A 12,303-nucleotide genomic window follows, 5' to 3' on the forward strand; every position below is an offset into this window, starting at 1 on the left:
AATTTTTATATTTCACTATATCATACATGTTACCAAGTTCATGTAATACCTTAACTCAATACCATTGTTCAATTTCCTTAGCAATTTCCAAGATACAAAATTTTAATAAGTAACTGAAAAATATAAAATTGGTTAATAGCCAATTGAATCCTTTTTTTGAAAATTATTTAAACTGATAACTAAATGCTCAAAAGCCTATTGGAAGTAAATAGTTTCATAAAAAAATATTAACTTTAACATATCTTCTTACACTTCAGGAACTTTAATTCATTAGTTTTTGTAAATAAGGAAAAAAAATTATACTACTAAACATGACGAAATAATATTAAAGTAGTGAAGGAAAACTTACGGTTTATCTCTTGGTCTGAAATGTTCAAATTTCATCAAGCCACGAGCGTTAGCACTTACAACGAGTTTATCATCAGTATAAATGTCAACTCTAAAGGGACTTCCATTCAAAACGGCCTTGTTATTTGTCCCAAACTTAACGACCAGTTTTTCAGAGTCTTGTGAAACAACACTTAAGCTGCAAATATATACAGTAAAATAAAAAAGGCAAGTTTATATAATAAAATAGTAATTTTATCTACTTTCTTTTGCATTGAAAAAAACAAAGCCATTTTCCTATTATTTATTTAGGTTTTACAGAGAAATTTTAAGTCTGTTTATCATATTATCTAAGAGTAAGTTTGAGAATTTATACTTACCAGTATTTGATTAGAAAAATTAGTATTCTACTTGTAATGTGATTTGTGGTAAGCGTATATATTTAAAATGTGATTTTTTAATTTAGTAAAATCACAGGGAAGCCACTCGAATTTGGAAAAAAATTTCCTGTGTTTTCCCTGTACATATTATACAAAATATATTAAGAGGAAACAACAATTACTGTGCTCTTGTGCGACCTATATTGGGATAACTATATTTATTAGTTTTAATTGCTGGAAAAACAGCTAAACATACTTAAATAATGCTATAGCAGTGTTTTCACTACAGAACGAGAACGTGAGAATCTCATATTTTTTTTCTTTTCTCGCATTAAAAAATTTTTTTTTTTTTCCAATGGCAGGCACTGAACATTATTCTTTGCCTATACTATGCCAGAATTGTTGCTCATTTCGCGTTACCCAGTGGGCACCTGTGAACCAAAGTCACGGAGGCGAGCAACATTGCCCACGCCACACTGCCACAAACCCGTTTATAGGGTGGGCCACATTTACACATCATACACACACACAACAGAGGACAGCACAAAGAGAGAGAGAGAAACATCCATGCCCAGAGCGGGATTCGAACCCGCAGCCTATGGCTTCGCAGTCAGGCACGCTAACCGCTCGGCCACCTGGCCGGCGCATTAAAAAATTATTAACGAGAGAAGTTAGCGCACTATATTAATCCATTTTAAAATGCGTGAATCTCTCAAATTTTGGAAAAAATTTCGTCTTCCGCCGTTTTGAAAAAGACATGAAAACAACTATAGCAAGTGTTGAGAAAAAATATGAGTCTTTTATAAAATATTGTTTAAAGTTAGCTCCATTTTTGGCTTTTAATGAATTACCAAAGTCCCTCATCGATAATTTACAGCGATTTGTAAAAGTTGAAGTCTGTGAAAACTATGCTGGAAGACCTAACAAGAAGTTTGAACATAGAAATAACTTCAATGAACTTCACTATTCTATAACAGAAATAATTCAAAAGCCAATGCGGACAGATGTAGAGGACAGGAAAGTGTGTGCTACAAATTTAATTAGTGATTGCGAATAGTTCAGCATCTGTTGCAAGGTCACTTAGCACCCAAATCCGAATTAAAATAAAATATCATAACAGATTGACTGATGAGTATGTGAGCAACCTAATGAGAATAGCTGATGAAAAAGTAGATATGGAATATTTTCCATATGCGATGAAAATATTCAATGGTTTAGAAATTAGAAAATGTAAAAAATGTATTATAAATTAAATTAAAAAATTTTCCAAGTCTATTCGTTTTTTTTTTTTTTTTTTTTTTTTTTTTTAATTTTTAGAAATCTCACCCTGTTTTTGAGAAAAAGTGAGAAATTCTCTCCCATTTTTTTTCTGTAATGAAAACACTGTATAGTAAATGAAATAGTTGAAAAATCATGGTTAAATATCCCATAGATAACGCTTTGATAGGTCACCACTTTTTAAAAAACACAAATAAGAAACAAAATTCACTGCATTTTCCCGGTTATTTTTAAATTCCCTGTATTTTACAGGTTTTCCCTGTGGAGTGGCAACTCAGAATCAATAAAATTTTTATTATATTTTAGTAATTCGTTTTATAGTTATAAATTAAGTTTTTACTAAACTCATGTACATAAAATATTGAAAGCCTTTAGTTTTAATACATTTAAAAATGATATAATAAATAAATTAGGTATAGTTAGATAATATAGACCAGGGGTTGCCAAACTTTTTTGATCATCGACCCCTACATAATTTTTCGAAATCTCCATCGACCCCCATAAAAGTAATTTTCTGTTAATTAAGATAAAACTCTATTAGATACTGTGTTTGTACATTTATTTTATGATTTTGAACATTTATTAAAGTAATAGTACATAGTGTAACAATAGTTTTATGAAAAATATATTAATGTTGAAATATAAATACCTTAATATTTATGAAATAATAAGTAATTATAAGTAAGTAGAAATAATAAGTAAAGTAACTACGGATTTATTGCTTCTTAATCAATGACATGGGTGTGCCTGGTGTTTTTTTTTTTTTTTTTTTTTTTGCAAGGTTCGTTATATTGGGTTCAAAATTGGTCAATTATAATCTTAAATCCCCTTGAAACTCCACATTTAATTTATTTCTGTTCTTAGTTAAGATTGAATTTGCGTGAGTGAAGCCGGCTTCAACCATATAGGTAATAACTCAGCTATCATAAATGGCTGAGCTATTTCGTAAAGTCTTACATATTTTTGCATTATATTTATATTTGTCCAAAATTTGCTTATAGTTAAATTTTTAAAAAGCGTCTTTGCTTCAAATCCCCATAATAATTCAGCAAGCTCATCTTGCAGGTTGATGTCCACGTTTTCAATTTGAACAGAAAATTGCACAATAATCCAATCAGGGATGTCAATGTTTTCCAAATCACCAAAACGCACTTTAAAATGTCGCTCAATTTTTGAAGATTACCAGTATATATTTCCAAGTCTTCTTCTTTTATTTTTAACTGTCACATATCTGAAAAACACTGATAATCTTTCGACCAATCGACCCTTTCGCTTCGGATCGACCCCCATTCGACCCCCTGACTCAGATCGACCCCCGCTTACGTTAAATAGACCCCTTGGGGTCTATATAGACCACTTTGGCGATCTCTGATATAGACACATGCACGCCGTGTATGGTCACATTGGTGGCGATTCTCCAATTTTGCAGATACTTTAATATTTATTGTAATATTAAAAAAAAAAGTATCCACACAAGAAAAAAAAGTTTGTAGTGGGGAGGGATATGAAGCAGATGGCATAATAATGATTTATGCAAGCTAGAAGAAAGTCAGTGTTTAGTTGTATGCATGCTGCTCCCAAAGAGAAAATCTATAACTGCCACTTAGTCCAAAGCTTAGCAATCCCATTGTTAGCAGGCGAGTCTATAACTAGCTGATTTTTTTACAACTCAACTATCGCTTTGCAATGAAAATAGATGATTGCAGTGACAGTAGGAAATCTTTTAATGTAATTTTGCTTGAAACGAAATTACTAATACTACTTAATATGATAACTACTTCATGTGAATGTAGTTCTACGTATAACTATCAATGTGCATATATATACTGTGAAATCTCCTGTAATGGACACTCCTGCAAAACGGACGCCTCTCAATACGGACATATTTTCAATTCCCTGATAATCTTCTATCAATAAACCATTATGTACAGTCTCCGCAAAACGGACACTCCCATAACCGACCGCGGATAGTCATTTTGGCCCTGAAACGTTATTTTCTATATCTTCAAACCAGACACTACTTTTTCTAAACTTAAAAAAAAAAAAAAAAATACTATTTCTGCTTTAAATTGCGAGAGGGAAAAAAGGGCAACTTTTCACCAATTTTAAAGCATATAATTTTTTTGCCTCATCCATAACCAGGGTTCGCCAAGTGGGCCCACTTTGAAAAAACCTGCCCGGGTTTTATTGGGTGGGCCCACCTTGAAAAAACCCACTTGGAACGATAAGTGGGTTTTTAAAAAAAAATTTTTTTTTTTTACTAAAACTTATTGTTTTGCATTTACTTTTATATAATTTATTGTGCAGCATAAATTTGTCAAATAGAGTTGCATGATTTATGTGATTAAGTTTTTAATATTAGTAAAGTAAAAGAAACTCGAATCTTCATATAGTTTTATAGTAGGTACTATTGAAAACTTTAAGTGGGTTTTTTCAAAAAGTAATATTTTAATGATATTAAATCAAATAATAATTTAAATAATATAGTCTGAAAAGATCAATTTTTCGAATATAGTTGCATGCTTTATATATTAATAAACAAGTTATTATTATTAATTCATATGTTTAAAAAAATTGAAAAGAAACAATTTCTTTCTTTTTTTACCAAGTGATACATTAACAAATTTAAACAGTTTTATTTTCTGGCTTTAAAAAAAAAAGAAGCTAAAACTTTTTATAAGAGAATTTTTTAAAATTATTTATCGAAAAATGAAATCATTTTCCTAGGGTTAATTCTTTGAAAACAAATGGGACAAGAAACTGATACTCTTTATAATTATACGTAGTTTTAATTTCACTTTCTATTAATCTTATTATAAAAACATGTAAGACCATTAAATATTTATTTCAGTTTTTTATTTAACTCAAGTCAGATGAAATTTTAGCTTTTACTGATTATAAATATTTACAGATTATAATTTTATAATAGGTAATATCCATATGTTTAATAAATATAGTAAATAAATGTGTGTGAAAACAAAAAGATTAATAAACTTGTTTCTTTTATATTACTGCATTTATATTTTATAATTCTTGAGTTAAAAAATTATGAAACATAATGTACTTAACAATAAAGAAGATTCAAATATGTGATAATAGTGATAATGCATTATTTAAACTTAATATAGAATACATATAACCAGGGTTCCCCAAGTGGGCCCACTGTAAAAAAACCCACTTGGTTTTTTTCACAAATTGTTTTTTTTTTTTAATTTGGTTAAAAAAGAAGTATCTCCTAATACTATCATTGGACACATCGTTGAAGTTAACAAATATTTTAGAAACGTGCATCAAGCACATGGATGGGCAAATGAAAAAAACTGCTTGATGACCCAATGACACTAGGTGGAATTCATATTGTAAGAGCGTAAAAACTTTTGCCAATAATTACCATAAATATGAAGAGATTGTTCTTGAACATCAAAATGAATCTAATAATAATATGTCAAAAATATCAAATAATGTTGGGCTTTATCAATAAACTATCAATTGAGAAAAACAGATATCAATTGTTTCTGAAGCTCTAAAAAAGCTTCAATCAGAAAACATTTCAATTTCAGAAGCTGTTGAAATATGAATAAACTTACTATCGTGTGATGAATTAGAACCCCATAAACATTTTGTAAAAAGATTCAATCAGGCTGTTCAGCCACATCATTTATTAGCATATGCATCCTGGATCCCGAAACAAGGGGACAATTTTGAAATGAGGAGCAGGACCAATTAGCAGAAAACTGTCTTACTAAGCACCATCCAGAATTTCTGCCACGTGTTATAGCATTCAAAATTTCCGATCCTGAATACTTTTCAAAATCAATGATGCTTGACACTGTTATTCAACAGTTTTCATCAAAAAATAGTGAAAAATTATGGCAAAAAAAAAACTAAATAAGTAAATAAATAAAATTCCAAGCTTTCACAAAATTTCTGTCACTTCTTTTTTTTGCACTCAACACCAGCATCCTCTGTCTCTATCGAAAGACACTTTTCAACTTTCGGTTTGGTGCAGAGTAAACTTCGAAATAGATTAGGAATAGATAAAGTTACAAAACTCATAAAAGTGTATCACCATCTAAGAGAGAAATGTAGACACTTTGAATCTGTTGTATGATAATAATAATAAAGGAAAAAATGGACCTTTTTTTAAAGTTAACTCCTAACATCTGCTGACAATTTTTAACTATTTGGAGAAAGTTTATCACAATTAAAAAACAATTAAAATATTACTTTTAAGATTTTTTAAATATTATTTTTAAGATTTCATTTGAATACAATTTATTTTGTTTCTTTTAATCATGTTTAAAAATATTGAAAGCAAACAAAAAAAATTTCTATTAAGTGATACATTAAACAACAATAAACAAATTTAAAGTTTTATTTTCTGATTTTAAAAAAATAAGCTATAACTTTTTATCTATGCTTTTTTATAATTTTAAGATTAATTTGCTTTTTGAAACTATAAAGTTAAAATGTATCTAAAAATGCATATATTTATCTAAATATTTGAAAAAAGGGACAAGTAACTGATACTCTTTATAATTATACATAGTTTTAATTTCACTTTCCATTAATCGTATTCTAAAAACATGGAAGACCAATAAATATTTATTCCAGTTTAATTTTATTACAGGTAAAAGTCAGATGAAATTTTAGTGCTTACTTATACAACACTATTTAATAAATAAAAATATTTTCACAGTAAAATTTATGAGCACTAAATGAAAAAACCCACTTTTCCCCGGGTTTTTTCAAACAAAACCCAATTTCCCCCGGGTTTTTTCAATAAAACCCAGACGGGTTGGGTTTTTTCAAAAATCCCCGGGTTTTTTCAAACCCTGTCCATAACTAAAAATATAGTTAAGCTATTTTACTGCCGAAGAATCGATCTTTCTCCTGTCCCCTTGCCTTATTTTTCTAAAGAAAGGAAAGAAAATGATACAGCTCTCCTGAAATAATTCGGACAGTGGCATCTTTTGGTCTTTTCATCTGAACTACACAGGTTATAAGACCCCTTAAGTTGAAATGACATCTTAAATGCTCTCAATACTTCTTCCCCATTGAAAATGTTTTTAATTGTCTTATCAATTTAGAGACTGTATTTAACATAGCTGGGGTAAAAAAAAAAACATAGTATAATCTTTGAGGTGCTCATATAAATGAAGCATTTATTCAGACACTTGATAACTGATTAATTGTGAATAATCATTTCCATATGTCCTCAAGACTTACAGGTATGTATTGCTTTTTTTCTCTTCTTCTGTGAATCGTGGGAGGTTTACTTTCAAGAAGGCATTAACCACGTTCCCTATCAAATGATAGGTAAGTGTAAGGGGATGTAAACCTAATAATTGAAACTGACCGAGGACTGTAAGCTCCAATGCAGTATATGTCTAGCTTGAGTATCTATGCTAATAGGAAAATTATATTCACTTATCTGCAGCTACATCTAGAATTATGTATTTATATCAAACTTCTTTATATATTCTTTTTTATCTTTCTTAAAGTTTAAATAAATATCCTTGTAGATAGTTATTGTAGATTGTTTAATTATTTCTACATCTTTGAAAATATTCTAAAAACAATTTACGGTGTCTAACTTCGCTATTTGGGTACCCTTCCCGTAAACAAACAACTCTCATAAAAGGATTATTTTTTTTTTGGTTCCATGAAAGACCCCTTAACGTAGGTTTTACTATATATATATTGTCAAGAATAAATAAAAATATTAAATAGTTAACTGATTTTGTAAATTTAATAAAATTATTCTATTACCAAAAATATTATGAGCTCGCAGATACTTTTGGATTGTGTGCGCAGATACTTTATGTTTTTATCTTACTATGGCTTAAACATTAATACTGTTATTTAAACTACATCACAATTGTTAACTGTTTAAAAAAACTGTTCAGTAGTTTTTTCTATCGAAGAAACTTGCTATCCCAGCCTATTTACTTTATGATTTTTTTTAATAGCAACCCCTAATAAAAACACTGAATTTTTTTAATAAGTATTTATGAAGATACAATGTACAGGGTATCTGCTACATTTTAGATTTTCAAATTCATGACTTTCCATGAATAAATCCAAGAATTTTTCATGAATTACTGTTTACTTTTTTTTATTACTGTTTAAGTTACTTTTTTCTCCACGAAAACACAACAATAAATTTAAAACACATTATAATAACATTAATTGAAATGATAGGTATAACCAAAACTGTTATATTCTGCATTTTCATATTTTTTTATTTTAAACATAAAAAACAGAGTAAAGAAAGAGTTGAAGCAATAAAATAGCTGGAAAAAAATACAAAAGCAAATAACTAACTACTGTCAGATATATGTAGCTATTTAAAGCTGTTTTTTTTTTCTTCTTTAAAAAAAATTGTAATATAAAAAGCCTAAACTAGAATTTCAAATTGATAAAATAAAAAAAATTCTGAAATCACAGAAGTTTAAAAGATAATATGCTCCAGAAATGATGTTCTTTCTTTCATTTTTTAAAAGAACACAATTTTTAAAGAACAGGATAAAAACATTTTATATTCTAATAGAATATGACTATGAGGATTTTGCTATAAATTTAGATATTAGGAACATCGGAACACTGTAAAATTGAGTGGAGGGACGGTAAATTCCCTTCTAAAAATTAGATTATTTGGCAACCTAAACCTATGACTTTCCATGATTTTTTTAAAAAAATAATTAAAATCATGATATTTCATGACAAATTTTGTGCAATACCAAGATCCGTGACTTTCCAGGTGCGCAGATACCCTGAATGTAGCTAATGTACTTGAGTGCATAATTTTTAAAAAATATATAAATTAGATTTAAGGTAAATTAAGTAAGATAAAATATGCTTTTTGAATACCTTAATCACATTTATATAAAAAAAGGAAATCAATTTTTAATAATAATGATGGGCTTCGTAAGAAATGTATTCACCTTGTTTCTTCAGGATCACTAACCAAGGCATCCTTTGCTTCAAATCTTGGCCTTATTGGATTGAGTTCTGCCACTTTCATGCGAACCATATTGTTTTTCAGAGGAATCAATTCCAGTTTCAACATCACACCATTCAATGAATTGACTAAAACACCTTCTACGCTGGTTGAGTAGATTTTGAAGCTGCTCATCTCCAGATAGTAAGGAGAGTGGCCAGACTGGATGTTACGATGTCGCCTAAGTGAAAGAGGAGAATTGCAATAAGAAGACAACTTTTCACCTGATTGACATCAAAAATGAACTTATATGCCATTTCGTTACTGGCTGATCATAAACACATGTAGTTAAAATCAGAGTTGGCAAAGTTTAGGACAGAATGGATTTACTAGGATTTAAACCGTCCCGTCCAAAACCCATCATTTGTCCAAAACTGTCTTAAAGTGTCCAAAACCCTTTAATTCAAATTATGACACAATTTTAAAAAAATATTGTGAACAATAAATAGTTAATTTTTTAACAAGAAACAGAATGAAGACAAGTTTTTGCTTTATTAAAAAAGTTTATTATTATTTTTAATAGGCATTTGCATTATTTATCCTTAAGTGCAAACATAATTTATCAGAATTAAAAGCACATTTAATCATATTTAAAGGATAAGGTATTCACTTTCATTGTTTAATGAATTGTGGAGCTTCAAAAGATATTAATCTTTTCCTATTATATTATTTTCCTTTAATAAGTTAAAGCAAATTGTATAAAAAGTATCAAATATTTATTAATATATGTAATTATTATGTGTGTAATGGTTACATTTTTACTTTTAAAAATTTTAATTTTCTTTTCTGCTGAAATTTTCGTTCCACTTTTTTTTGTGGTATTTATTACTACTGATTTCCACATTGTTCTTAAAATCCAATATTTTTAATATCATATTGTTTATTACAACAACTGAATCTCAAATTGAAAACATGCATTTAGTAATCCCTTTTTGAAGAGTCTGATTCAAATGATTTCGTTATCAATCTTTTTTTCAGTAGTTACAGCTACAGATTTCAAGATTTTTTATTATATTTTTTTTATGTGATGATATACAAAATGCAAGAAATGATATAATTAGTATGTTACCTTTGTACAAAATGCGAGAATATTGCCCATAATATTATAATAAAAAATATTATAGGATATTCAATTTAAAAAAATTTGATTTTATCTGAATTGTTTTTGTTTTTTTTTAAGTTCATGCTTCTGTTACTTTAAATTAGCAACATGTGTATTTGTTATTATTAAAAGTATCTAACAGAAAGATATTAGTACTGGAGAAATATGTAGCAGAAATACCGAAAAAATTCTGCCACAGGAATGCAAAGCAATCAGAAAGAAAAAGTGGACAACTTAGGATGTTGTCAGAGTAATACTTTGTGCAATGTCACAATTACAATGTTTACATTCAAATCTTTTCATCTAATTAGTTTAAATCACTGCTGTTTACTCTTAAGTTAATGACAATTTTAATTTATAGTATGTAAATTATATAAGTTTTGATTCTCAAAATAGTCTCTTCCCTTAAAAAGAAGAAAAAAAGAATTTTACCTTTTTTTACTTTCATGAGATTATTTGCCCCTTGCGATTCGTATTAAATTTCTTGTGAGTGAGGTAAAGTGTTTTGAATCTTGTTTTCGATGTTTTGCCACCTTTTGGAAGAGTATGAATAGAAACAAGGTTTATGAATCTGTTCATATTGTGGACAAATTAGCTTACTGAAGGAGTTTATTTCTCGCAGAATCACTTTGTCAATCATATGTTTCAGTTTCATGTACTTGTAAATTTTAATTGTAAAACATTTTGTCAGGTGGTTTGCCCTCTGAAATACTTTGTGTCATCTACCATTTTCAATTTTCCACCATTTGATTTTCTGATTAAGATAATAAATGTAGGACACCGAGTCTTTTTCTTTATTTAAGAGGCAGTCTTTTCTCTAAGCAAAGGGTTATTTTATTCAATATTTCCATTTAAAACAGTTAATAATCTAATTTTTTTATAACAATTAGATTATATTAATTGAATTATATAAATTAAATTATAAAACTCAATTTATCTCTATCTCCAGAAATTAAATAACAGAAAATATAGAGCCCTTTCTTTCATGTTCTTGAGAAACTAATAGGTATATCCTCTTTTTAATCAATCAAATTTTAAACTATTCTTTGATCTAAAATTTATCACTTATTTAAATTGGTTCTTTACGAGTTCTCTAGTATATAAGACAATTAGAATGTGACAATTACAGTTCTTGGAAAGTGTTAGTTTCAAATTGCTATCTTTAACATTTAAATGCATTACCCATTTCTTAAGAAACCAAGTCAATCTGTTTCCTGCTAATGATAAACAATCAAGACAATAAAAAAAGTAATGCTTAAAATGCTTGTGACTTACTTGCAAAATCCACTCTGCTCGCAAGTTTTGAAAAGGCTCTTGTCTACAGAATTAACTATTTGGATTAATAAAAAAGCTATTGAGAGTAGCCACTGCCACCGACAACTGAAAAACAAAAGTTTACTATTCAGGCAAAATAAAGTTTTAATGAGTCAGTAAGTTTATATAATTCATGAATACCAAAAAGCTTCTTTAATACACATGCACAAATATGTATATACAGAGTTCATTCTAGGCAGGGTAGGGAAGTAAGTTTGCACTTATTTCCACTATCATTAAATCATGACTACAGATATTCAAAAACATACATTTATTATTTTATTAATCTATACACGCATTTTAAATAAATTACTAAGCTAATTAGATCATTAACTTGATATATATGTTAATTTATTAATAAAAATTAGTATTAATATAATTGCTTTGCTACTTTTAGTAAAGTAAAAAAAAATATTATTTTCCTAATTGACAATGTTATTTAATAGAACGTGCAAAGCCCATAGAAAGAAATTATTGCCTTTTTAAAATAATGCCCTTTTTTCAAACTTTTGCACCCGGCCCTTTTTTCTGCCTAGAATAAGTTCTGTGTATATATATATAAATATATATATATTTGATTGATAATTGGCAAACAAATATTCAAGAAAATTTATTAGAATAAAAATGTATGTAAAAAAATTATAAAGAAATCTTTTTATTGAAAAATAGCAACTTAATTTTTACAAAATTTAAAATAAGGTATATAATAATGCACATAGAAAAATTCTTGTCAATTATAAAGCTTAAGATTGGTACATGTATTAAATTAAGCACCTTTATGTTTATCATGTAAGTGAATACTTGATCAAAGTGAGCACCAAAACAATAAAATGCAAGCATTTTATAAAATTTTAAACCATAGATAAAACGGATGAAAAAGTGTTTTTGAATTTTAAGTT

At 28.1% G+C, this 12,303-nt stretch overlaps 1 protein-coding gene across 4 annotated transcripts in view; it reads right to left on the reverse strand.

Annotated features, from left to right (window-relative positions):
* GCS2alpha (glucosidase 2 subunit alpha) overlaps nt 1–12,303 on the reverse strand; it is a 58,614-nt gene that overhangs the window by 45,478 nt on the left and 833 nt on the right. For all 4 annotated transcript variants that reach the window (XM_071184708.2, XM_043053545.3, XM_043053544.3 and 1 more), the window contains exons 2-4: nt 11,366–11,470; nt 8,933–9,169; nt 350–526 (exon numbers count right to left, since the gene is read on the reverse strand). In XM_071184708.2, the coding sequence (XP_071040809.2) occupies nt 350–526; nt 8,933–9,169; nt 11,366–11,470 (519 nt within the window). The remainder of the gene's footprint in view (nt 1–349; nt 527–8,932; nt 9,170–11,365; nt 11,471–12,303) is intronic.

This window comes from Parasteatoda tepidariorum, chromosome 10 (genome assembly GCF_982258835.1).
Source record: "Parasteatoda tepidariorum strain Cologne lab strain chromosome 10, Ptep-v5.0, whole genome shotgun sequence".
Taxonomy (NCBI): domain Eukaryota; kingdom Metazoa; phylum Arthropoda; class Arachnida; order Araneae; family Theridiidae; genus Parasteatoda; species Parasteatoda tepidariorum.